The sequence below is a fragment of the Delphinus delphis genome, chromosome 6 (genome assembly GCF_949987515.2).
Source record: "Delphinus delphis chromosome 6, mDelDel1.2, whole genome shotgun sequence".
Lineage (NCBI taxonomy): Eukaryota > Metazoa > Chordata > Mammalia > Artiodactyla > Delphinidae > Delphinus > Delphinus delphis.
Window position 1 is genome coordinate 81019612 of NC_082688.1, and position 27294 is coordinate 81046905.

At 58.6% G+C, this 27294-nt stretch overlaps 1 protein-coding gene across 3 annotated transcripts in view; it reads right to left on the bottom strand.

Moving 5' to 3' along the window:
• Positions 1-1551: 1551 nt before the first annotated feature.
• Positions 1552-27294, bottom strand: part of CNTFR (ciliary neurotrophic factor receptor) — a 39203-nt gene continuing 13460 nt past the window's right edge. For all 3 annotated transcript variants that reach the window (XM_060013495.1, XM_060013494.1, XM_060013497.1), the window contains exons 3-10: positions 19577-19661; positions 15229-15462; positions 7852-7969; positions 7512-7678; positions 6298-6461; positions 2758-2938; positions 2265-2433; positions 1552-2173 (exon numbers count right to left, since the gene is read on the bottom strand). In XM_060013495.1, coding sequence (XP_059869478.1) covers position 2173; positions 2265-2433; positions 2758-2938; positions 6298-6461; positions 7512-7678; positions 7852-7969; positions 15229-15462; positions 19577-19661 — 1119 coding nt within the window. In that variant the 3' untranslated portion in view covers positions 1552-2172. The remainder of the gene's footprint in view (positions 2174-2264; positions 2434-2757; positions 2939-6297; positions 6462-7511; positions 7679-7851; positions 7970-15228; positions 15463-19576; positions 19662-27294) is intronic.

Genomic DNA, 27294 nt, shown 5'->3' on the forward strand with positions numbered 1-27294 from the left:
CTACTCCCTCCACCCCTGCTGGACCTGGAGTGCAGGTTTCAGGCCCGAGCCACACCTCAGAGACCAGACAGACAGAACTGGGGGTCCAGGACACAGAGACAGGTCCACAGCCACTGCTCAGGATGTCCATCCTGGGAGCCTCTTCCTGTGGATGAGCCGTGTGCTCCCACAGCTGGGGCTAAGCTATTCGGCTTGAAACGCCACAGGCCTCTCTCCCCTGACACCGGCCTTCGCTTTCCATGCCATCTCCCGCCTGGAACACCCGTCTCGTCCTCTAGTGCCCAGCCTGGAGGAGAGCCAGCCACCTTCGCTCTCAGCCCCTCACCCGCCCGGAGTCCTGTCCAGGCCTGACTCATCAGTACTCCTGGAACTGTGAACCCCTCCTCCCAGGGCATCATCCCAGGCTGGAAGCGAGACCAGCAAAGGAATGCTCATTTCCTGACCCTGGTCTGAGGAGGAGGGTTTGAACTGGGGTGCACGTGTGACTCGGCGGCAGCAGCTCAGTGGCGGTGCGCGGCTCCGTGCCTGCCTGGGCGGTGGGGGCTTGGCTGTGCGTGGACCAGCGTGTTCTGGCTTCGACTCCACTTCTCTTTTTGCTCCAGCCGCCTGGAGCGTGGCCAAGCCCGGCTCCCGGGTTGGGGCTGTGGCCTAACCCTTTGCCCCCACCCCCAGGCCAGAGGTGCCGGCCAACTTGGCCCCAGCCCCGGGGATTCTCAGCCAAGGAGCTGCAGGGAGGCGGCTCCGACGAGGGGGCCTGGACCTGAGGCAGCCGGGGGCCTCTCCTCCCGAGGGGAAATCAAAGGGATCCTGGAGTCCCGGTTTGGGGACCGGAAGGGCGTGGCGCTGGCCCAGAGCCTGAGTACCCTGTAAAGCCGAAGCCCGCTCCCCTCCCACTCACACTGAGTCCTCACTGCAGTCTAACCCTGGGGTAAACCTCGCACTCCACGCTTCCCGTCCTGAAGCACCAGGCCAATGCCTGGTCACGTGCCAAGTGGCCTCCTTCGGGCAACCTCCCTGCCTGCCCAGGCTACTCTGCGCTCTGCACGCTCAGCCCTGGCTGAGCTCCAGGCCTGACCTGCTGGAACCCCGGCCTGTGTCTCCTGAATGGCAGGGATGACAACCCCTCCACCCCGAGGATGAAACCCGGCCTCCTCCCCTTCTTGCACCTCTGCCCCGTGGGTAAAGCCAGGCCTGGGCACCCGTGGAAGGCAGCTCCGGAGATGACCCCTGACAGACCTTGGCCCTGCCAGGATTCAGTAGCCCCCGGCGATGACTGGATGCCCCCGGCGTGGGACCTGCCTCACTGGGGCCCCTCGTTCCCCAAAACTCTGCCCATGGCCTCCAGGGAGCTCTACACTCCAAAGAGGCGGGAAGCCCTGTCCACGGACACACCTGCCTGAGAGCTGAGCTGCCTCTCCCCACCTGTCTGGAGAGGGCTGTCTCTCTCCAACTCTAACTGCTTCCCTCCTCCAGGCCTGGAAGGGGAGAGGTCCTTGGACAAGGGCTACCCTCCCAAAGTGGGTCCGGTCCAAGGACTCATGAAATGGTGACGTTTAATGAGAACCCCCCACCCCCGTATATACATCTGTAAAAAATTCAAATACAGCAAGTTACCACTGAGTCAGACTACAGGGGACTGACAGGGCATTAAATACTGCGGGGCAGGAGCAGGAAAAGGGGAGGGTCGTACAAAACAGGGGCGGAGGCGGGGCACTGAAGAGTGTGGGTGCCGGGGGAAGGGGATGGCCGGGCCCCCCCAGCGCCAGGAGCTTATAATCTGATGGTGGCAACAGAGACCCTGGAACAGACAGGAGGCTGGGACAGGAGGCGAGACTGTGATGTGAGGGGCTCCCCTCAGGCCCCCCAAGGGCTCCTGGGAGTCGCTGGCGTTGGAGGGCCCAGCCCCAGGGCTTAGGACGGAGGTGTGGGTGCTCTTTGGTGGGTGGGTTAGCTGCATGGCCCCCTGCCCTGAGCAGGGAGGGGGGCCGGCGTGGTGTGGCGGGGCTGGGGGGCGGCAGGCCCGGGCCTGCCGGGGTCTCTACAAATTGTGTCTCGAGAGAATGCCGAAGGTCCTCCTGCCCGTGTGCAAAATAGAAACCAGGGTGTTCAGGCTCAGCTCCGGCCTCCTGCTCCTCTGCAGGTGCGCTGGCATGTCCTCACGGGATGCCGGGCTCTGGGGGGACAGGGCAGGAGACTGTGAGGGAAGAGGGTGGGGTCGGGGTCCCCTCGGGCTCCCCTCCACCACCCAGCCTCACTCCACTTACCAGATCAGGAGACTGCCGGCAGCGGCGGCAGCGGCAGCCAGGGCCAGGGTGACAAGGACACTGATGAAGAAGGGCGCCGAGGGTCCTCCGCCGCTGCCCAGCTCCCCGGGGTCACAGATCTTCGTGGTAGGCGGGGGTGCCAGGGAGCTGGTGGTGCTGGCCGTGGTCTCTGGGGAACACGGGGGAAACTCAGAGCCGGGCCGGGCCGGGGCTGGAGTCCCACCTCCATCTGGGGTCCACAGGCACACTGCTCCTGCTTCTCCTGTCAGACAGCCCCTGCCTCACCCATCAGGCAGGTCTTTGCTTCCCCAAGGCACCCAGAGGCCCCCTCCATCAGAGGCCCCTACCGAGAATGTGCAGACAGCAAGGACGAGTGACAGCGGGGGCTGGACAGACCGACGGGAGTGTGCCAGCCGCACAGACTGTGGAGACCCCTGGGGCAGATGCTCCAAGTCCCGGGAGGAGAAGGAGGGAGGCCAGGGGGCGGGCTCACCGGGGGCCTGGGCCTCGGTGGTGAGGTGTCGTGGCTCCTCAGTCCAGGGTGTGGCGTGGGCGGCCACACTCCAGTCACTCCACGTCCCAATCTCATTGTCCTTGGCGGCCACCTGGATGATGTACTCCTTTCCAGCGTAGGCGTCCGTGATGGTGTGCGCCGTGCCATCCGACAGCTCCACCTGCAGCCAAATCACGGGGTGGGAGTGTATAGGGACGGCGGACCCTGGGGGGAGGACACTGAGCATATCCCTGGGAGAGTGAAGACTTCTCCGGGAGGAGACCGCACCCCCCCCACCCCGCCTACCAACAGGGAGCAAAGACAGTCCTGGGGGAGGAGATCTTTAAGGAGATGAGAAATGCCCCGAGGGGAGAGTGAGGAGGACTTTAATCAGTGTCTTCACTCTGCTGTCACCCCAGCTCTCTCACTAGCCCCAGCCCAGCCCCGACTTCAGTTCCAGCTGGAGGCGACAAGAGGAATGGGGTGAGACAGGCGTAATGTTGTGCTGCCCTCTCCCACTCCATCAAGGAGCTGTTTAAAGGGAAGGTTACAAACGCAGGCATGGAGCTAGGCTGCCCGAGTCCAAATTTTAGCTCCATCCCCTACTAACTAGGTGACTAAGTTACCTAACTTCCACATGCCCTGCGGTCCTCATCTGTAAAATGGCGTTAATGATCGCTCTCACAGGGTTGTAAGGAGGACTCAGGCACATGGTGAGCACCAGAGAGACTTCAGCCAGCTCTGTCGTTACCACGGGTTCCAGCTCAGAGCCTGGGCTCCCAGATGCCTGGTGCACCCACCAGCCTGGCCCCGGCGGGGTTTCCCCCTCAGGGTGGCCTCACTTACAGTCATCGCCCTGCCTGAGGTGGAAAAGGGGTGGGGGGGGCAGCTCCTGGGGCGGCAGGACAGCAGGACAGCTGCTCCACTTCCTCCTGGAGGCATGGCCACCCCACCCCTGCCCTGGCCGGCCCCATCCTGAGGGTCTCCCCGCACCCTCCAGGCTGGCCTGCCTGTCCGGCGCCCCTCCCAGGCCCAGGCTGGGCTCTGGTTCATCTCAGCGGCACCCGCCGCCTCATTAAGGCGCCTCGTAAACAGGGGCAGCCGGCAGGGGCGGAGGAGGGCCCCCCCCCCCGCCCCTGCTCTGGGCCACGTCTGGCTTCAGGGCATTTTTGGTCCCTGTTACACTCTTCCCCCAAGAAAACCAGGGTCTGGGCTACCTGACCTGACAGTCTGTGAGCCCATGTGCGTGTGTGTATGTGGATTCGTGTGTGGGCAGCTGGGTCCAAGTGGGGCAGGAAAGCCTCCCAGTTCCTCCAGGGGTTGTGAGCCTGAGATAGGAGGTACTGGTAAAGGCCAGAGTCGGTATGAGAGCCATTTTGGGCCCAGATCTGGGCTCAGTTAAGTTCTACTCCCAGCCCTGGAAGATCGGTGGGCCCCAGAGACCCCCCTCTCCTGGAGTTGGGGCCCAGTTCCACCTCTGGTCCCCCAGGCCCCTTCTGCTCTGCAAAAACCCCCTCTGGCTAAGTAGCCCTAGCTCATTCCGCTCCTTCTCCCTCTTCCCAGGATTTGACCCTCGGGCCTCCTCCTTTGATTCTGTCCCCCGGATCTCCACATCTGTCTTTCCCCAAAGGGAGAGGGCCATGGGGAGCAGATCAAATTACCACCTCACTGGTGGGCTTACGGTGGGCAACCAACCATACCTCTAGGAATGTAGCCTAGAAGCACAGTGCCCTCCTGGAAGCCACATCTCCTAGGCCTGGGCCCTTCTTGTTAGGTTGTCACTGATCCCTTAATCCACCCCCTTAAGAGAATGGCTCCACAACTGTCAGGAATTCCCTAGTTGCTGGCATCCGCCTTTCCTAGGAGTCCTCCATCCAGTCTGTGGCAGCAGACATCAAACATGCCCTCCCAGCCTTCCTGCTGAGTTAGGCCCAGAGCAGAAGATGCAGGGAACCCATGCTGGGTCCCAGTACTCACCTCCCCCTTGTCCATGCTGAGACAGCCCCTGCCAGACCTCACGGTGCCCATTCTTGTGTAATTCCTGACCTGTATCTCTCACATCCTCCTGAAAATCCAAGTGATGTTTTTCTCTGCTCTCCCCTCCACTGCCCCTCCCAATCATACACCTGCCTCTCTCCAAGCTTAAGGACTGGGGAGAGTCCATTCTGTTCAGAGCAAAACTCAAGTTCAAAAGAGCCATAAATCTAGTCAACCACAATACCAATGTGACATGGAGCAGGGATAACTTGTGCCACAGGCCACTCATGTTCTTGCCACAGAGCCCACATATTTTGCTCTGCCCGCCTCAGCGTTGGGGTCAGCTCTGCCCACGGTGCAGGCCAGTGGGTGGCCTTGGCATGTTAGTCACACGCACGTAGGGAGCATGGTTCCTGCTGGGGGCCACGTGTGTGCGTGCATGTTCCCGTGTGTGTGTGGTAGGCAGTGTGCCAGGTCCACTGCAAGGCGTGTGCACTGCGACGCGCAGGGCTGCTGCCTGTAGCTAGTTAGCAGGAGGGGGGGGCTTGTGAAACTAGACCCTGGTTATTAGCGATGCATTAGTCGCGGGCAGCTGGCCAGGCGGGAGGGACTCCGGACTCTGTCAGGGAACATATGAGCATGTAAGCAGCCTTTGTGGGAGCCAGGCCTGCAACCAGGACAGGCGCCCTGGAATCGAATTACGCGCTTTAAAGGCCAGCTGGGAGAGGCGCAGGAGGAGATGAGGTTGGAACCAGGTGGATGCAGTGGGGGCACAGGTTGACCCTGGGTGCCAGCCTGGGTTGCCCCAGGGCGCACCTTCCCAGCCCCAGACCTAGCCCACAGCCCTATGGGCCACATAGCGCCCACAGCCCTATGGGCCCAGGGCCCTCAAGGAGAGAGAAACTCAAGTCTGCCCCAAGCCCCTGGCTGCTCCCCAGAGCTCGCTCTCGTAGCTTGATCAATATCCCAGACCACAGCCCCCTGTCCACTGCTTCGTTCCCGGTCCAGACCACCTTCTGACCCATAACTTTAAGCTGACCTCTAAGGTGGACTTGACTTTGGGGAGCCATGACACTAATCACGGCCTGAGCTCACACCCTGGATTGAGCTTGACTCTATTGCCTGATTCTGACCCCTTGAGCCCATCTGTGAGTCCTTGAGGACAGGGACTATCGTGCCCCTTGGGTCCAGCACAGGCTCAGAGCCTGGCCCAGAGTGTAAGAGGGAGATGTCTGATCAGGGCTGAAGCCAGAGGTAAGAAAAGGGAAACACTGCCTGCCATCTGCCTCCCAGCATTTCTCTCCACTACCATGCGGCGCCACAACGACAGATGCGTTCCTGTTGCCCTAATGGGGGTCACCAGGAACCCCTAAGGACCTTAGATCAGGACACCTCCCTCAGCTCCATCCATCCTTCCAGGCCCACCTGGTCCCTTCTTTCCCCCGGAAAGCCTCTCTGACTGCCCTCAGGCTTCACATGGGAACAGCCGGCAGCAGGGATACAGGGGCCTCCCACACCGTGTGGCTCTGATTCAGGCTCTCGGGATCTGGGCAGGGTACTCACATGCTGCCACTGGTCCAGGATGAGGGGTCGATAGCGCAGAAAGAACTTGAGAGGAAAGGACTCGGGGTCAGGCCAGGTCGAGGGGGTCTGCCATGTCACCTCTAGCCGGCGAGGGTTGCTGGGCACTGGCCGGGCTACCACGTTTTCTGGAGGGTCAGGCTTCACTGTTGAGGAAACACAGCTTCAGCACCACACTGATCTCTTGGAACAACCCCATTTCGTCAACCCCAGCCGCCATGTCAACCAATGCACATCAGTAATCATCGCTCTTCTCTGTTGTCCATTTTGGCAACCACCGTTAACAACCGTCTCATTACTTCCACCTTTCACATCCCTGTCATCACCAATGACGGTCACTACAGTCACTGTCACCAGCTCATGCTATCAACATCCTAAATTTCATCCCATCATCAACCCCATCCTCATGATGACCAGCACCCCAATTACCAAGCCTATGTCATGCCCTTCCACTACCCTCGTCATCACCTGGATCGCCCCAGCCTGTACCAGCATCATACACTGCCCCAAGCCTGGCTTTTCACCTCAACTTTTCCAGCTCCAAACTGAGACACGGCCTAGCTTGGAAGAGGCTGGGTTTGAAGCTGCTTTGTGGGTCAAAGGTAAAAGACAGTCCACAGGTGTTGCAGATCTGGGTTGGAAGTGGGCTGAGAATCTGATGAGAGCATCTAAGGGCCCAGCTCACATAGCAAGAGACTGGCTGGGGATCCAGCCATGCTGGGGTGGGGGCAGGCGGAGGCACAGGGTCTGGCTGGGATGGGGCAGGGGCGGGCAGAGGGTCTGGCTGGGATGGGGGTGGGGGGAGGGCGGTATCTGTCCCAGTCCTGTCTCCTGTTCTGACACCTCGTTCATCACAGGCCGTAAGGAAGCCATTAACGTGGGGGGGGGGCGGAGTGGAGGCTGCAGCTGCACAGGGGTCTGGCCCAGCCTGCCCCCCTCCCCCTCCTGCATGCTCTGGGAGCCAGAGAGACGATGGGAAGAGCCGCTGGAGAGGTCTCTTGGCCCCGGCAGGTGAAGGACATCCACTCAGATGTTCACGGGTATATGCATGCCACGCACATGTGTACACATTATACGTTCCACATATACCTGGGCACACAATGTGGACACCCCCACCAATGCTCATATACACGTTGGCAAACATCCACTTACTCCCACTGGAGCATGCAGTGGGGACCCGCCCCCTCCCCACGCACCAATGGTGAACTCATCGAAGGTGATAGCTGTGGTGTTGTGGCCCAGAGCGTTGCTGACACTTATCGAGACCTTGTACTTGACGGTGGAGAACAGGTGCATGTAGCGGATGTGGCAGCGGTTCTTGAGGGCCGGGTCCTTCTCACAGACCATAATCTTGGAGCCATGCCTGGGGAGGGATGAAGCCCAGGCACCGTTACCAACATCAAGGTCGGGTAGGGCAGAGGCTGGGGGAAGGTCAAGCCCAAGGCTGGGCTAGGGTCTGGACTGAGGGCATGGTGGGGGGCCGGGGGAGAGGTCAGAGGTCAGGGTCGGAACCAGGTCACAGGTGCATCTACTCACAGCACAGTCACATTGAAGGTGTTGGGGATGTAGGTGGGAGAGGGCAGATGCCAGCTGCAGTAGAAGCCCTTGGGATAAGTGTTGGAGCGGCAGCTGAGTACGGGCTCCCGCGGCGGCACTGGGGGTGAGGACAGCACAGTCAGGACATTCTTGGAGCCCCCAGTCCCCTGCGTTAGTGTGGGGACAGGTGGGCCCCAGAACCCCAGCTCTCCCCCTTCAACCCATCAGCAATGCCAGAGATGGCGGGGGGAGAGTGCTGTCAGCGAGGGTCTGAGGCTTCCCAGGCCACAGAGAGCCAGATGTTTAATTAAAGGAAAACAAGGGCTGTATGGAGAGAGCCCCCCCACCTGCTCAATGGAGGCGGGAACGTGGGGAGCAGGGGGCTGCAGGCCTCAGCTCATCGATCACAGGATGGAGGTGATGTCTGGGGGAACCGGCCCCAGCCCCAAATCTCCTGCCACACTGCATCCATTTCCAGAGGAAGATTGTGCAACAGAGGCCAAGGGGGGTTCTTGACCGGGTCCTCTGGTTGGTGGGGTGATCAGGGTGCACTCCCTGGAGAAGAGACATCCCAGGCTTCCCCTCGGGAGAGAATGAGAAACACGAGGACAGGCCTGGTGGCTCCACATGAACGACAGCACTGGGCGGCTGTTCATATGCATACATGTCACATATGTGTCTGTGTGTGACGTGAATGAGTGACGTGTGATGGAATGTGGGTACGTATGTAGGAATGTCTATGTGTGTGGCTCTCAGAGCACATGTCTATGTGTGACTGCATGTGTGTGCAGAGAGAAAGCTGCTGTTCCCTTGGTGTGTACCTCACCCCAGCCCCAGCCCCCAGCTTCTCCATCACAGACACCTAAGGAAGCCCTTTAGGAAACTTCCTTGGTGATGCAGTGGTTAAGAATCCACCTGCCAATGCAGGGGACATGGGTTTGAGCCCTGGTCCGGGAAGATCGCACATGCAGCGGAGCAACTAAGCCCGTGCGCCACAACTGAGCCTGCACTCTAGAACCTGCGAGCCACAACTACTGAGCCCGTGTGCCACAAATACTGAAGCCCATGACCCTAGAGCCGGCGCTCCGCAACAAGAGCAGCCACTGCAGTGAGAAGCCCGCGCACTGCAACAAAGAGTAGCCCCCACTCGCCACAACTAGAGAAAGCCCGAGCGCATCAACGAAGACCCAACACAGCCAAATATAAATAAATAAATAAATTTATTTTAAAAAAGAAAAAAGCAGCCCTTTATGTGGTCAGCACCTGCCTTTACTCTGGGGAACGCGGAGGGCCAGAGAGGGATGGGAACCTACCTGTGGTCACACAGCAAGCCAGAGCTGGTACTAAACACCAGGACGGGGATACCCACCAACACGACCACACACACATACTTGGGAAGTCCTCTCTGCTGTCTAACCACTCTTTTTGCTGCTGTGAGCACTTAGACCAGCTGTCCCACCCTCGGGCATTCGGTAAGGCATGAGGACAGCCGGCTCAGGTTCCTGGAAGGAGGCAGCTTCTGTGATCTGACCCAGGCAAGGCATGTCCGTCCACGGCTCCAGGGACACTGACACCTCCCTCCTGTGCCCCCCCACCCCGCCCTCTGCCTGACAGGTGGACAGGAAATGGGAGGGGGGCAGCTCAATAAGCCAGGGACGGTGAGGGGGAGTGCATGTCCACGCTTGCTGAGTGGCCGTGGTGATACTTGGGGAGCCGTGGGCTTCCATCCAGTGTGCACGGGATTGTGAATGGCTGTGTGTGACTGCATGTACACGTCCAGTATATGTGAGGTATGTATGTATTGGGGCCGAACCCCCAGGGCCCAATCTGGCTTTGCAGCAGGAGAGATGAAGGCGTCAGAGAGGCATGAGGGGAGCTTGTATGTGGCAGGTGGCATGGGCTACGCTGTGGGCAGAGGTGGCTCCAGCCCCTGGCCTGCAGGGGAGAGCTGGAGGCCAGCTGAGCCTGCACGATGGGCAGCCTGCTTTCTGCCCGCTGCCGCCTGCCTCCCCGGGGAAGCCTTCCTGGCCCCACGTCCATCTTGTGTCTCTTCCATGTTCATTCTGCGCGCCTCACGTACGCCGTGCCTATCTGCCCAGGGACACAGAGGCATGGTAGGGGGGGGTGGCCAAGGACACAGGAAGCGCCTCGTGGGGGCCTGTGGGCCAGGCCAGAGTTGGCAGCCACCCCAGGAGGAAAGGACATTCCGAGGTTGGCTGAGAAGCCTCCACTGCCCCCTCCTACCACCACCCTCCCTTACCCCCAGCTTCAAAGGAGAAGGGCACTGGGCGGGGGGCGGGGGGGGGGGGGACTGAAGCCTGCAGAGTCAGCTCCCTGCCACCTGGGACTCTTCGGAGGGCAGAGCGGGCCATGGCACTGGACTCGCAGGCCCCCGCCCCCGCCCAGCCTCCCCACTGGCTGGTTTCCTCCATTTCCCTCTGACCGTCCTCTCTCCCCTCGGACCAGTCTCCCCTCAGACATCCCCCCGCAAACCAGTTCCCCTCTCTGACTGGGCAGGTCATGGGGGGCGGGGGGGAGGGCAGGCAGGGCTTTGTCTGTCATCTGGCTACTCTTGCCTGGCCCTGGGCCCTGAGTAGGGAAGGGCTTGGGTTTCCTGACAGGGACCAGGTTTCTCAGAGGGAAAAGGAGGAAAGAAAAACAAAGAAAAGGAAGAAAAGGAGTGACTTGCTGCAGCTGGAGCCCAGCTGAGCGGCCGGGTGGGCGGAGGTGGGGGTGCTGAGAGAGACCAAGTGTGAGGCTGTGGGACAGTATGCAGTGAGGAGGCCTGCTGGGAGCGCGCTGCAAGTCAGGGGAGAAGCTGTTTGTAAGAGACGGCCATTGTGAGGCTGTGTGCGTAACTCCGAGAGGCTTCCTGTGTGTAACTGGGACTCCGCAGCAGCGTCACTGCGATTGGCTGTGCGTGGCTGGGTGACTGCATTTGTGTGGGGCTCGGGGTGAGGCTGTGTGACTTAGGGATTGTCTACACGTGTGAGGCTGTGTGGCTGAGGTCCTCCGTGCAAATGCGTGTAAATGCGCTGCTGTGTGTGAAACGGTGACAGCAGGACTACAAACCTGAGACCCTGCGTATGAGACGGAACTTAGGTCTGAATGCATTTTTCAAATGGTGGGTGTGGGAAGGTGCCCAGAATTCCAAGTGTGTGCACACGTATGAGCTGAACACCGTGTGAGAGCGTGTTAGAGGCTGTGTGTGAGCAAAAGCCCATACACATACGTGTCATGATATCACATACAGGCATGCTCCTGGATGCCCAGCCTTCCTGAGTTGCCCCCATGGGGGCTCCTGAGATGCCCAAGTGACAGCATCAGCCCGTGGCAGGGTGTCCCTGAGTCCCACACGGGGGCTGTGTGTGCGTGTGCATGCGTGCGTGTACCCCCGCTGGCCCAGGATTTGTTTGTTTTCCTAACTGGCTTGTTTTTCCATGTCCAGCCCACCAAACCGCATGTTTTTCCTCTCATCTCGCCAGCCCGCCTGGGCTGGAGCCCCCGGCATGCACGAGACCTGCCCGCCGGCTCCGAGAGGAGGAGGGGCAGGCTGCCCACACCCCTGGCCAGGCCAGATCAGGCCAGGCGGGGCGGGGTGACCCTTGCAGCTCCAGCCCTGCCCGGGCCGCACCCACACTCCTCCTCCTGCCTGGCATTCAAGGCCCACGGCCTGTGCTAACCTTATCTCGTGACATCCCTCAAGGCACCCCAACTTCTGGACTCCTAAATGCCCGCCTTCTACCCGTCTTTTCTCTCCAATTTCTTCTTCAACCACAGGCTGCTCTCTCCTTCCCCACCAAACAGAGCTGAGGAGGAAGCGATGCTGAACCAGGGGTTCGGGAGTTCCTGTCCTGATCCATCAAATACAAATATTTTAAAACTGGACAAAGAACTGTCTATTTAAAATTAGTCACTTAATCTCTGATTTATTTCAGCTTAAAATCAGAATGACATGGAATTAGCAGTGTCTAAGGAAACAAAAGGATGCTACTAAAAGGAACCTTGCGATCCTGTTTCCTAATGTGGGGGATCCTTTCATCACCCCGGGTAGGGGCCTCCTTGCTGGTTGTGACCATCTGCCTGAGGGCAGGAAGGTGGGTCAGGAGGAAGCAGTTCAGGGATCAGCCTGGTTAAGGGGACTTCCAACGGAATATTTTTATGATCAGGTTCCCTTGGAAATAGAGACATGAAAATCTTACATGTTTAGGATAAATACTGAATAATTTTTAGTTTGAATGGCCCACAAATCAGGGGTAGCTCTGTCCTGTTCTCTGAGCACTGGCGAGAAGGATAATTTGATATTGAGTGTTGCCAAACCCAGTCTCTTGTTACTAATATAAAGTGACTGAAACAATCATGGTTAATGTCCCCTGTTCCTCTGACCAACTCTTTAGAAGGAAACAAGGCAATGAGAGATAAGTATCTGTAACTAATGCTACAGCCAACTCATGGCCAGCTCTCCTCTGACAGGCAGGGCCTGGGGAGTGGTCAGCACTATATATAAAAGGTCTGGGGCTTCCCTGGTGGCGCAGTGGTTGAGAATCTGCCTGCCGATGCAAAGGACATGGGTTCAAGCCCTGGTCTGGGTAGATCCCACATGCCGTGGAGCAGTTAGGCCCGTGAGCCTCAACTACTGAGCCTGTGCGTCTGGAGCCTGTGCTCCGCAACTAAGAGAGGCCGCGATAGTAAGAGGCCCGTGCACCGTGATGAAGAGTGGCCCCTGCTTGCTGCGAAGACCCAACACAGCCAAAAATAAATAAATAAATTAATTAATTTAAAAACTTATAAAAAAAAAGGTCTGGGCTCTGGTCACAAAGGGCAGCTGTGGGTATGGCTGCAGGCATTACATCTAGACCCAATCCCCTTCCAATGACCTCTCAAAGAAAATCGAGTCATCAGGAATGGGGGCCCAGAGCCACCAAGGCCCAGCCATCACATCCAGCCTTGTCCATCCTGAGGACTTCTGGGACTCGAACTGAGAAGACAAGGGTATGGGTGACTTGTACCAAGTTGGCCTCATACTCCTTGCATGCCACTCAATATATGGCCTTTTCCCCATGTAAGGGCCCAGGGCTAGGCTGCGTGGTCCACTTCTAACACACCCTGTGGTGGGCCAGGGAGGACTCTGGTGGGCTGATCCTGCATATCTCAAGCTGGCCGACAGGGGTCACTCCACCCTCGGTTTGCAACTAAGGCGTTTCGTGATGACTGCCATCTCTCCAGTTTAAACACATAAAAAAGCTTTTCTGTGGGGAAAGGAACATCCCTACCAAAACATACGTGTACCTCTCCTCTAGCCCCACTGACGGGTCAGTGTTGTGGCGGACCCCGAGCAACACTTCAGCCTAACATTTCCCACGGTTGTCCACACCAGTCTCCTGATAGTGGGGAAAGGGCCTGCTCCCAGGTCCCTCAAGCATCTCCTCCCCTCAGTATCTCCCAGGAGTAAAGAAACCATCTCCAGACAGTGGGGTGCATCACCCAAGTGGGATGAGGCCGGAGAAGCTTGAATCCTTGGCTCAAGAAGAAAAGAAACTATTTTCAGAGTATTTACTCTGTCAGTTGGTGCCCCTGGCTGACCTCCAGAGGCCTGCCCAGACGACCGCCAGCAACACTGATAACCTCACCGTCCCGATTCTGCAAATGCCTCCTCGGAATCACACTCACCTGCTCTTCCTTCTACCTTCCTGCTGGCTCCTTGTGATCTTTCATCTCTTTTTGTGGCTCGTTTCTTCCATCAACCCCTTTTACAGTGATGGTCTTCAGGGCTGGGTTCTGGGTCCTCTTCTCTCCTTACCCCACAATCTCACCCTTGGCCATCTCACCCCCTCCCAGAGAGTTAATGCTGACAACCCCCCCCCAAATTCCCATCTCCAGCACAGGCCTCTCTCCCCGAGTCCCAGACCCTTAGATTCACTGGCTACCAGCCATCAACTCCCGGCTGTCCCCCGGGGACCACAACCCAACATGTCTACAGCAGATGGTGGTGCCGCAGATCCCTCACCCGTACCCGCTGACCGCTTCTGCAGTTATTTGCCTCAGAGCTTTCTTTGGCCACCAAAACCTGCATTGCCTGTCAGGGCATCAGGCCAAAAGTGCTGGGGAATTAAAGCAGCCCCACCCCGACCCCTTAGTGTATAAGCATCTGAGGCCCCGCACTCCCCAGGCAGGAGAACTCTGAGGCACACATTCTGCCTCGGCTCCCAGGGCTCCCCCAGCGGGTTAAGCGCCAGTTGCCCAGAAGCAGTGGCTAGATAACTCCCCCTTTAATGGCTAGCTTAACTTCCTTTTCTATCACTTTCCCATTCCCTTGTGATGTTTCTGTCACCTGCCAAATAGACCACCTGTATGCAAACTCTCACCTGATTCTAGGGAAACCAAAACTGAGACACCGTGTAAACGGAACACGCCATCTCCTCCTCCAGCTGACCCTTCCACCTTGTCTCTGTTGCAGCGACTGGTACCACCAGCCGTCTTGACTCCTCCCCCTTTCTATTCTCCTGTCCTCCCTACCTCCAATCCATCACCAACTCCTGGAGGTCCAATCACCCCCTCTCAACTTCCCCAACTCTATGCCCCGGTCCTAGGTCCCCCTCATCTCTCCCGCATCCCAGCAACAGCCTCCTTCCTGGCCCTGCCTTTGCCCATCCACCTGCCTCCCCTCAGCACAGAGAGAGGGACCTTTTAACATGACTCTGATCGTGTCACTCCCCAGCTTCTAGGATCATGATCTGCCCCGTCCCCTCCTTCAGCAACCTTCTGCCATTTATACCAACCCAAGTGGCCTTTTCATGCCCTCCCAGCCTCTGAAACCTATGGTCACACTCAGCTCTCTGCCAGAAAGAACTTTTTCAGTGTTTCTTCCAAATCTTCCAAGTCTCCATGTGCTTCACACTCCAGGAAGCCCTCCTTCTTCCCTGGAGCTTCCCAGAGTGCCACACCTCTACCTGCATAACCGTATACCCCATTTTCTTCCCTAAGGTCCTCAGGGCCAGACCCTGTGAGAGGACACAGTGGAGTGAGGCCACTCCAGCTCGGAGCTGTGACTCTAGGATTCTTCCCCACCAGGCCCCAGGTGGGCCATGCCTGCCAGCCCTCCTGTGCCCATCTTGTCATAGGGAACAGGATTTTAGGATCTCAAAGATCTCCAGTGGGGGTGGATACAAGTGCAAAATGCCAGGGGTCCGCACTTGGGGTGAGACTGGGCTCAGAGGTCAGAAGAGCAGGCTCAAATAGGATCAGAGGGCAAGGGTCAGGGCCTCCACCACTACCACCAGGAAGGGGCTTTGAACCGGGCCAAGGGTCTGGGCCTCGTGGACAACGCCCTTGAGTGAAGTGGGAGGTCAAATGAGGGGTGCTGGGAGTAACACTTACAGCCCACATTTAGGAGGACTTGGTGGCGCAGGTGCCAGGAGTCGCGGTGGAAGCAGGCATAGAGGCCGCTGTGGCCCAGTTCCAGGCCACGGAGCACGAGCTGAGAGCCGTTGAGCAGGTCAGGGGCCAGGTCTGTCCCATTCACCCGCCACGTCACAGCTGCATCCCAGTTCGCCGTCCCACACGGCAGAGTCACGTCTGAGCCCAGGCGTTCGTACTGCACGTGGGGTGTCTCTGTGGGGGCCGGGGAGGGCACAAGGCAAAAGCCACAGGTCACAGCCCCGCCCAGCACCCCCAGGCAAACGTGCACGGATGAGAGCCCGTGAATGTGCGAAAGTGAGGAGTCCAGGCTGAGACGCTATGAGTCTCACGGTGTGAGTGTCCTGGGGAGATGAGGGGTATGCAAAATTCCTGTGCGGCCGTACAAGGGTACAGGCATGTGAGTGCCTCCAAATTCGCACGTGTGTGTGCACATCTGGGGACTGTGTGTATGTGTGTATGTGTAGAGAGTTTGTGTAGCATGCTGCGAGAGAAGACCCAGTTCACCTCCAGTCCCCAGGTCCTTTTAAAAGTTTTCCTGATCCCCATGACCCCAACGTCTTGCCACCAACAGGCCCAGCTCCAGTCACTGACATCTGCTACCCAGGCAAGCTGGGGCTGAGGGGCCCCTCTCCTGAACTCCTCCCTCTGTCTCTTCCCATCTCTTCATCTTCCCCATCCTCGTCTTTCTGTCCTGCCTCTCTCCCTCTCCCTGACTCTGAGTCCCTGACAAGTCCCCCGCTCCCAACCACACAGGGCTGGGGCAGCAGCAGGAGAAGGGAGAATGGGCAGGGTCCCGGACAGGAGCCCTAGGGAACTCCTAGCAGCTGTCAACATCATCATGAGGCAGGAACTGCTCAGGGTGTGGGTCGGGGAGTGCTGGGACTGAGGGAGCTCTCTGACCATTCCTCTCTTGCCCCCAGGAGGGGCCTGTCAGAGGCAAAAGCAAACCCCAGCCCCGGCCTCGGCAACCCAGGCGTGATGGACAGAGCCCAGGAGACTGGAGTGGAAGGGCCGGAGGGAGCACCTGTCGAGAGGCAGCGCTAGGTGGGGGGGGCGAGTGGGACAGAGGAAGTCTAAGGCACCGGTTCTACAGACAGCCCCAGAGAAGCGGGCACCAGGAGATGCGAACCTACCCTCCTCATCCTGCCCCCCAAGCCTGGAAGGACAGATGCTTCCCTGGTCCCAGCCAGATCTGTGGAGTGAGGGTGGGAGGGGCAGAGCGAGGGGGAGGGGGGCGGGGTGGTGGTGGCAGCGGTATGCCTTGTTAACACTCCTTCACATTTCCCCTCCAGAGAGCCACCCTGCCTAGCTGGGGGATTTTCAGAGGCAATTCCTGTTAACAAGCCAATTAAGTTGGGCCAGTGGCCTCTTAATTAGACTTGTTAACACCACCAGGACTGCAGGGGGTCGGGATACCCCACCCCACCCCGCCCCCGGCCCCATGCCGCCGCCCCCTTCCCTCCTTTATAGACCCCTCCCCAGTTCTGCTTTTCTCTGTGCTGAAACATCTGTCCCTGTTTGCTGCCTCGGTCACCCTCCCTGGGCCGGGGATCTCTCTGTATCTCCAGCTCTCTCCCCCGCTGCCTGTCTCTGTCTCACCCCTCTCTGAGCCTCTCTGTCCCTGTCAAAGGAGAGGGAAGCAGGAAACCCAGCCAGACCTGACCACTCGTCTGTGGGGCCTGGGACCAGCCGAACAGAGGATGAACAGGCGGAAGGGTGGTGGCCGGGGGGCCTTGGAGGCCACAGCTGTGAGGCTGGACCAGAGACTGACTGGGGGCCTCCCTCTGACCAGAGGCCCAGTGTCCACGGCTCAAGCCATAGAGCCCCCCCAGTCCACCAGCCCTAGCCACGGAGCCCCCCTCCAGCCTCCCTTCCAAAAACCTGGAGCTTCCAGGAAACACGCCAAGCCCCTCTCTCTGCACACACACCGCCCGCCCCCCCCACCCCCGCCCCAGCAGAGAGACTGCATCCAGCGGCCTGAGGAGGAGGCTGAAAACTGACCGTCGTGGAGGGGGCGTGGCCAACACGGTCCCAGCAGCAACACATCGACACTGACCAACAGCAGCTCAGAACTAACACGGCCCCAGTATGGGCCTTTAAAACTGGGGGGCAGGTACAAGCCGCAAGATGAGGAAACCAACCCAACAGCACAACGGATGCAATGGCAGTGGGGTAACACGTGGGGAACCCTGTCTGCCTCACAAAGGAAACGGAAACACAACCTGACAACAGTGACAAACCAACCATGTAAGGGCAGGGCAGGAATGAAAAAATGACAACACAATGACAGATGACAACTACAGGCCACAACGCAGAGGCAGAGGGGGTAATGTGACATGACAATCACACAGTGCCACAACTGTTACAATACACACAGCCATGCAACAGCTCCAGAGATGGCAGTGATTTAATCCTTTGTCTCTGGACAGCTTTCCTCCCACCCCGTGGGTGCCCCTACTGATGTGCTGTCCATTTCAGAAATTAAATCAAGCAGCAGGGGGAGGATGGGGTTCTTGGCCCTGACGCGGTGACAAATGCTCCAAAGGAATCAGCTGTGAAAAGGTTGTTAGAAGCCAGGATAAGAGACAGAGACAGGATGAGGTCATGGACATCGAAAACACACAGGGATAGAGCTGACAGCTCCCTCACACCTGTGCACATGGGCTCACATGGGGACCACACGCCGGAAACAGTCCCCCCAGGCGTCCTAAGCAACTTCACATCACCACACACAGGATGAAGACAGTCACCACAAAGAAGAAAAAGCACACCCAAGACAACCATCCACAAGGTCACAGCTACGCAGGGACACTGTCCCACTTCAGGGACGGTAACACCTGATAAAAGGTCACGTGCATGCACAGGAAGGGCACTGTCACATGGGGACATGGTCTCACACACAGAGAGACAGTTTAACAGGGACACGAACACACGAAGAGACAGAAACAAAGAGAAACTAACAAACTATCACACATGGGGTACAGTCTAAACCATAAGGACACAACCCCACAAAGGCCACGGTCACACATCAACTATGTCACACACAGGGCACAGCCCACAAGGATATAACTACACAGAGAAACACACCCAAACAGCGACAGTCTCGCTCACACAAGAACACAGTCTAACGCACAAGGACAGTCTCACACTCTCAGAGATGCCGCTTACGCCCACACACAGGGCAGGGGCGAGGCCAACGGGAAAGACCGCTGGTGGGCCTAGGCTGGTCTGGTCAGCACAGAAGCCCCAGGCAGGCCGACTGCAGGTGGGGGTCGATGGGCTGGCCTGGTGGTCCCTTCAGTCCCTGCCCACTGCGGAGCAGCCCTGGGGCAGGCCAGGCTCTCTCTGGGCCTCGGTGCTGGGCTCATGAGGAAGAGGCCACAGGAGCCTCGACCTACTGCCCTCCTTGAACCCACAGCCTTGAGGGTCATGGAGCTCAGCCATTAGCGTCTGCTCTGCGCCTGGGCCCCAGAGATGCCCCCACCTTCTCTGCCTCTACCTGAGCCAACTGAGGTGGGGGGCAGGACACAACCAAGGGGGAAGCTCCCTACACTTGGAGCCTCCCTTGTTCAAGGAGTTTCGAGGTCAGACCTCGTACTGACGTGGCTGTCTGAGGTGCTGCCTCAGACGCAGAAGGGCTAGTGGTAAAGTTTCCCAGCAGGGGTGCAGCTCCTTGCCCCGTGGAGTGTGAGGACTCAGTACTCACTGGACAGGTGGTAGGGGAAGGGCAGGAGGCTGCCAGTGGCGCAGCCTGAGTGATCCCTGCCCCCTCCAGCCAACCCAGCTCACTGACTGGGCCCCTTCCTCGATGTGCCAGCCCTCTCCCACTCGTCACCCTGCCCATCCCCACACCTTGTTCTCAGTCTACCACCTCTGTCCCTGTATTCCTTCTGGGATAAGGAGAAATATTCTTACCCACTGTCTCAGTGCCTCCCACTGCACCCCCATAAATCCGAGGGGACCCCATTTCACCAGATACCGTACAGGGCCCTACCCCTAGCTGCCCCCAACTCCCATCCCACCCACCTGTACCTTGTATCAGTGCTAGTGGGCAGAGGGACAGATCATCTCAAGCCAGAGATACCATCAGCATGAGACCGCCCAGGAGTGACTGGGGGACTGTGTTTACGGGACGACATCAGTGGGTCACCCTGTATATCAGTGTCACATGACTCATGTTCACGTGTGACGATGCCAGCCTACGGCAGTACGTGGCTCTGGGGTGGGTGAGTACAGCTATGCTGGGGAGGGTTCACGCTCAGTTCCCAGAGGGGGTCAGCAGGGAGCTCCCCCACCCAGCACTCACCCTGTGGACTGTGTCTCTGGGCGTAGACCACGGCAGCGGCAGCAGCAAGCACGGCACAACAGGCCCACGGGACAGGAACAGCCATCTGTTGGGAAAGAGTGGGCGGCGGGGAAAGGGGCAGCATCAGCCGAGGCAGGAGCCTCCTGGGGAGCCCCCACTCCTCTCAGGCAAGACTGGGAAACCCCAGCCCCAGGGCCAGGGCACCTTGACCCCAAATGCCCTTCTTTCTTTTTTTTTTTTTTTTTGCTGTATGCGGGCCTCTCACTGCTGTGGCCTCTCCCGTTGCGGAGCACAGGCTCTGGACGCGCAGGCTCAGCGGCCATGGCTCACGGGCCCAGCCGCTCCGCGGCATGTGGGATCTTCCCGGACCGGGGCACGAACCCGCGTCCCCTGCATCGGCAGGCGGACTCTCAACCACTGCGCCACCAGGGAAGCCCCCAAATGCCCTTCTTAATGGGGCTCAGGATCCTCTTCAAGCAACAGAAAACATTATTGGCATCTGTAGGCAGAGGTCTGCGAAGATGGTAGAAGGCAACCTACAATGGTTTGTTGTTCATTACAGCCGCTGGAGGCAGGATGGCTTACAGATCACTGGTAATGCTAGGGCCATTTTTCTAGGAAAAAAATAACTTCACTGGTAAGGTTAGCTAATTAGCCATAAACATCACAAACTGAAAGGGTGATGTTCTAACTTGATTGGAGGTCTACACTTCTCCAAATTGCCTTGAAGAAAAGGCCGCCTGCCACGCTCCTGGGGAGAGAGCCCCTCGGATCTGCCCCTGCCATGTTCCCCCTACCCACCCCCATCCCCGGGTGAGTCTTGCCCCACTGGGCTCTGGGAAGTTCACAGAGCAGCAGGGTACCAGGGCAGTGGTACATTGTGACCAGGTCAGATGTGGCTTTTGCTTTAGTGGACACTAAGGATCATGAGAAGGATGAGGGGTCCCTGTCAGGGACCACAGCTCGTCCTTCAGCCCAGAAGCCTGGGAGCCCCAGCCCAGCAGATACGCATCAGTGTCTACACGCTCCCATGTGGGAACACAAAGCACACTCAGGACATGTTCCCAGAAGCCAGGATGGATCCAGTGGCCCCCCTACCTGCTGTCCTGCTTCCTGGGATGGGTCCAGCTGCCCTCATCCCACTCCACCCCAGCACATGCCCATACCTGAGGGCAGGGAAATAACTATTTCCTGCAGGAAAGGTTCCAAACCTGATTCTCCTGCCCCAGTCTGAGGAGAGAGGGGGACTGTCAGCAAGACAGAAGCAGAGATCCAGAGAGGGACACTGCCAGACACTCAACCACGGCCACTACCAGAGGTACAGCCAGACACACAGCAAAGACACTAGCCAGAGACACTGCCCAAAACAAGAGACAGAGCCCCAGGAAAAGAGCCCACACACAGACTGGAGAGACTGTGTCAGGCACGATCAGACAAAGCCAGAGAAACAGGTAGACAAACCAGATAACCGGCCAGAAACACGGCCAACACACAGCCAAAGGGCCCGCAAGAAACCCTGTGAAAGACTCGGCCAGACGCAGGCAGACATATCAGAGAAAGAGTAAGCAGCACAGGCAGAGAAACCATCAGCAACAGAGCCAGAGAGCCAGAGACACTGTCAGAAACCATGCCAGAGAAACTGCCTGACACACAGGCAGAGAAATACCAGAGGAACTGATAGACACAAACAGGCATACACCCAGGAAAACTGCCACTGAGAGAGCCAGAGACACAGTCAGATGCTCAGTCAGGAAGTAGCCATACCACTCAAAACACTGCCAGGGGCATGCAGGCACACAGTCGGACACACTGCCAGACAAACAGCCAGAGACACTGCAGACAGAGCTACAGCAGGGGAGACGAGTGTGGCCGTCAGCCTGGAGCGGCGGGTGGGGGAGCCGGAGAGAAATCTGACTTCCAGGGCCTCCTTTATGGGAAGGGCTCCTGCCTACCCACTGCTACACTCGCCCCTCACCAGGCGAGCCCTCCCCTCTGCACCTGGTGCTCCTCCAGCTACAGCCGCAGGAGCTCTGGCTGCCCCTCCCTGGCACAGCTCATCTCTCTAGGCCCCAACTGGCCTCGGCTACCCCTCCCACATCTGTGACCCCTGAGGCCTTTGCTACCACCTGGCCTAGCTCCTGACCCTCTGCCACTCCCCCATCTTTAGCTACTCCTCAGGCCTAGGAGGGTAAGACAATGGCCAAAGTCACAGTCAGCAAGTCGTGGGGCGAAGAAAGGAACCCAGGATGAACCAGTGCCAAACTCAGAGCAAACGAACCCAGGATGAACCAGTGCTAAACTCAGAGCAAACGAACCCAGGATGAACCAGTGCCAAACTCAGAGCAAACGAACCCAGGATGAACCAGTGCTAAACTCAGAGCAACCGAACCCAGGATGAACCAGTGCTAAACTCAGAGCAAACGAACCCAGGATGAACCAGTGCCAAACTCAGAGCTGGGGCTGGAGAAAGGGAGATAGGAGGCTGGAGGCCTATGTGGTTCCCCAGCTCAACCCCTGCAGGGCGCCCTCAGACCCTCCCCGACCCTCTCTGCCGTCCACCCATGCCGTCTCCTCAGAGCCAGCCCACTGCCCACCACATGGGAGAGGAACCAGGCAGAGTGGACAGAGGTTAGATCACAGAATGGGAGTAGAGGGACAGGGTGGTCCTCTGCTCCCTGCTCCTTCCTGGTCCCAGTTGGGAGGGCCATGTGGGTGAGGAGATGGCCTGGCATGAGTGTAAGGCATACAAGCAAACACACACACACACACACACACACACACACCCGGGTCCTCACAGGGGGAGGGGAGGCTTCTTCATCAAAGTCGCCTCCATCAGCCCGATGAGTTACTGTAAGGGCCGGGCCCTGGGCCAACGGGGCTGCAGCCATGGGAGACGGGCGCTGCTGAGAGCAAGCGCTGCAGAGAGGGGGGATGGGGTACCACGACAGATGCTGCACGGTTGGGGACACCCAGAAAAGGGAGAGACCCAGGGAAGGGGGAACAGAGAGGCAAGGAGAGAGGGAAAGCAGTGAGCAGAGACCCTGAGGGACAAGAAAAGAACAAGACAGGGAGAAATGGAAGAAGAGGCACAGGAAGAGAGATAGGGAGCATAGGAGATGGGCAGAGATTCAAGGACAGAGGGAGAGACAGACCCAGAGAGAGTGACAGAGACCCCAACAGGGTCTCTGTGCCCACCTAGAGCATCTCTCCAAGCCCATCCACCTCCTGCAGTGTGAGGAGAGGATGCCATCAGTGCAGCAGTGCTGGTTGATCTGAGACAAGAGCAGGGCTTCCTGGGGGCGGGAGGGCTTCTGCCTATGAATCCAGGAGCCCAGCCCCCAGGGCATAAGGGCGGACAAAACCCCCATCCCATCCCACCTGCAGGTCCAGGGGGCCCCAGGCCAATTTCACTTCCCTCTTCCCTCCAAGTCCCCGCTGGACCCATTCCCTGGTAGGGAAGCTGAGGCCAGAGGCATCCAAGCTACACCTCTGCCCTACCCTAGCTCACCTCAGGCCACCCATCCCAGGGCAAAGAGCATCTTTCCCAGAAACTTTCCAAGTCCACACCCCATGGCTCTGGGATAGATCTGGAGCCTAAACCCCATAAAGCCCCAGATGAGGGCTATGCAAACTGGCCCAGGCTCCCTGCAGACCCTTCCAGAGGCCCAGCCTGGCCGCCAGCCCCAGACCCAGAAATGAGGAGGGAACAGAGGGCACCCCACTAGCAAGTGCCCAGCAGCCCAAATCCCTTGTAAACAGAAGCCCAGCACCTCTCCTGACACAGAACCCCACAGTGTTGCCACACACATACACACACACACAGGTGACACATCAAGAGACAACCCTGGGCCCCCAACTTACTGTCACTGTTCCACCATGACACAAAGACATTACACACTGACAACACCACCCAGTGAAAATTACACAGTTGCACAGTTGACAATGACACACAGGGATAATGACAGTCACCACAGTGACAATGATGCAGTGAGTGACAGCCACACACAATGACATCAACAAACAAGGCAATGACACCTGTTGACACTGACACAGTCACAATGACAGTAACCTCAGAATCAAAGATGCAATGAGACTGACAGTCACATAGGCTAACAATGACAGTGACATCCACAGTGACACAGGGATGTTGGCAGACTCAGTAAGACAGACAGTCACGCAGAGTAACACCAGCCCTCAGTAACGCTGACACCACGGAGGCTGACAGTCGCCAGCAGGGACACTGACACAGTGATGTGTTCCAGATCAAGGACCTCAACTACCCAGTTTCTGGCTTAGGATCCAGGGCCCAAGACCCTTTTTGCCAGCCCCAGCAGGAGCTCAGGTGCCCTGCACCTCAACCCTCAGCCCCTGCCCAGCTGAAGGCAAAACCTAAGAAAGGGAAGTGTGAGTCTGGGAAAGCCTCTATTCACCCCCGCATTAAGTTATTCAGCCCAACCCTGGGGAACCCCTGCCACATCCAGGATGGGACTGGGGGTTCTGGGCACCACTGCCTGGGGCCCAGCTCTGACTGTGTGTGTGTCGACGTGCAATAGCGTGTTCTGAGCTTCGGGCTTCAGGGTGCTGGTTGGTGTGGGTGTGTTGAGGGTCAGGTAGGTTCAATCTGGCCTGGACAATGAATGAATGGGGAGGCCCCACGTGGTACCTCCGAGAAACTGAGATCCAATGAAGGTCACTGGCCTGGACCCCACCCCCCTCGGCCTGGGGCTGGGGTGAGGTCAGAAGCATCCCTCTGAGGGAGGGCATCTGGCCCACAGCAGGGGCCAAGGTGACATCTCCATAGCTTCCAGTCTCCCTTGGCAACCCCAGACTCCAGGATCCCCCAGGGTAAGGGAAAAGGCACTCCGTGTTGGGGCCTCATCCCCTTCTTCTCTCCCTACCACAGCCCTAGAAGATGCATCCTGGGAATGAGGCAAGAACCCAGGGCAGGACGACCCGCTGATTCAAAGGCCTAGGAAACTCTAGGGGCCTCAGACCTGCAGAGGAATTAGGATGGGGGAAGACAGACACCTACACTTGGAGACAGAGAAGGAAAATGAAAGACAGGGCAGGGGCAGAGACAGGGACAAGGACATGGTGGACAGGGAGGAACAGTGCTGGCTGAGGGGGCGGCTGGGAGAGACAGTCTGGGCGGGCGGGAAGCTCCAGGATGGGGAGGAGGGGCTGAGGCCAGGAGGCCCCCAGATCCCACCAGGCCTAGGCAGCCTGGACAGCGTGGGCGGTGGGGGGGGCAGAGGCCTGAGCGGTCCAGAGGCTGGGGGTGGGGCGGAGGCCAAGGATGGAGGCCTGGCCCCTGGCAGCTGGCCCAGCAGGCCCCCCATGAGGGAGGGGGCGGGCCTGGGTCAGGGGCCAGCTCCTGGGCTGGGGCCGGCTGGCCATGGGGCAGCCTCCTACTCCCCATGGTGTCTCCCCCTGTCTCTTCCTCCTTTCTCTCTGAATCCAGATCTGGCCCTCCTCTCAGCTCTCAGTGCCCCCACCCTAAGTGGCACAGGACCCAGAAGCCATGCCTGGGTTTAGGACTCAAGCCGTATCTCCTCCTGGGCTACCCATCCCCACCCGCTCCGGGAGCAAGCCCCCATGCTCAGGGGAAAGGACCCCACCCAAACATATGCCCCCCCTCCCCCACAGAAGGGGGCAGGAGAAGCTGAGCACCAGCGGGAGGGAGGCCAGGAGGGAGGCAGGGGGAGCGGTCCCCCAGCTCCAGCCTCTGGCTGAGGCTGTGGAAAAGGAGGCGGCCCAATGTGAGTGAGTTGGGGGGGGGTATCCGCACCTGCTGTTGTGACCTCCACAGCCGGAGATGGGGGCCTGGGGGGGGGACAAGATTCCGATGGATTTTGGCAGCAGCCCGGACTCTGAGCGCTCAAACCCCCCACCCCCCAGCCTCTTGCACCGTGGGGACCCTGAGATCAGCATGTGCGTGCCCTGCTGCACGTGTGTGCGGGCGTGTTGCGGGCCTCCCATATGACGGGCCTGGCTGGGCAGCTGGGAGGTGTCCTGGGGAGATGGGTGTCTGAATCCCACCAGCCGTGCGCACATGTGGAGCCCCACTCGGGGCCCTGCATGCTGCCTGATGACCTGGGCACCGGCTTGTATATGCTCACATATGCAGGCCTGGACTTAAGCAGCCCTCTCGGTGCAAAAGGTCTGGGCTTTCCCCCTCAAAAGTCATCTGATCCAGCCCCCTGCCTCTCAAATGGGAAGCAGGAAGGGGCAGATAAGTTCATATCCTCCCTTTGGGCACATGGGCTCTGGATAGCTTCACAGCACCTGAGGTGCAAAGCTCCAAATCCCTCATCCCCTAACCCCAGTCCAGAATCCCTTGTGGCTTCTAGAAGAATCAGGAGGATCCCTCTATCCAGAAAAGGCCCACACACCAGTCGGGTTAAGTCTAGGGGGAGTGGGGGCTTGGGGGCTGGCCTTCTTGGAGGGACAGATGCTGCAGCAGGAGGTTAGACAGCTGGAAGAACTCCATGAAAGGCGGGGGATGGGCAGAGCAACAGGGTTGACTGAGACCTCCCTCCGCCAACAGGGGTGTGGGCTCGCAGCAGATGAGGCAGGGGCAGGAAGGAGGCTGCTGAGCCCTCCATGGAGACAGAAGGATGGACAGAATAGCTTTCCAGACTTGGGGGCTGGGACAAAGACCTATTTGCCTCAGCATCTCCCACTACACCCCACCCCTGGCCCCATCACTGCTATGGTGCAGACACACCCTCGAGTATATACACAGAGGTTGATGCTTTGCAAGCTTGTGTGTACACGTGCGCGCGTGCACACGTGCGCACACGAACACACACACACACAAAGGGGGGGTGGGGGTGGGCAGTGCATGTGAAGCATTGATGTGTAACGAAAAGAACTGAAGATGGTCTTTCCGACAGAGCCAGAGGTGAGCAGGGGAACAGAAATGTCAACTGTCTTCACGTGCGCTGCTCTCCCTGCCCCCCCAACACGCACGCACACTGCACACACTACTTCTGAGGAAGCTTCTGGTCTGCTGGGCAAAAGCAAGCCGTCCTTCCTCCCCCTTCCTCCCCTCCGCACAGTGGGGAAGCCAGAGCAATCTGTTCCTGATGGGTAAACACAGGCATGAGTATGCGCGCACACATGCTCACACACACACCCGCGATTCAGGGGTGCGTGACACCCAGTGCTCACTTCACCCCAAGATGGGACGCACACTCGGGCTCTCACTACCACTGGCAGAGCCTCCCAAAGTCCCCCACCTCCACCACACACAGCCAGAGCTTCACAGACACACCCAGGCAGCCTGTCGCTGACACAGGCACTTGGAGTCTCCCATCACAGCCACTCATCACGGCCTCCCACGTGGACACCCGCTGCCACAGCCTCGCACATGCTGGTATGCGCGCACACACGAATCACAGTCACAGTCACACACAACAGACTCTCTCACACGCACTCAATCAAAACAGTCCTGGTCTCACATATGGATACCAGCACACACTCAGAACACTCACCCTTCCACACAGATAACAGAGCACCTCCAGAAACGCGGAGCCCCCCTCACCCCCCGGCACCCTCAGCCCTCACACCCCTACGCTCGGCAGTGGGAAATAGATACACACTCCATGCTGGGACCTCGGGTTGCCTGGCCTGTGCCTGGGGGAAGACAGGATAAAGCTCAGGGTGGCCTAAAGCAGGAAGGGAAAGTTCCTGAAAATCGAGGAAACAGACTATTC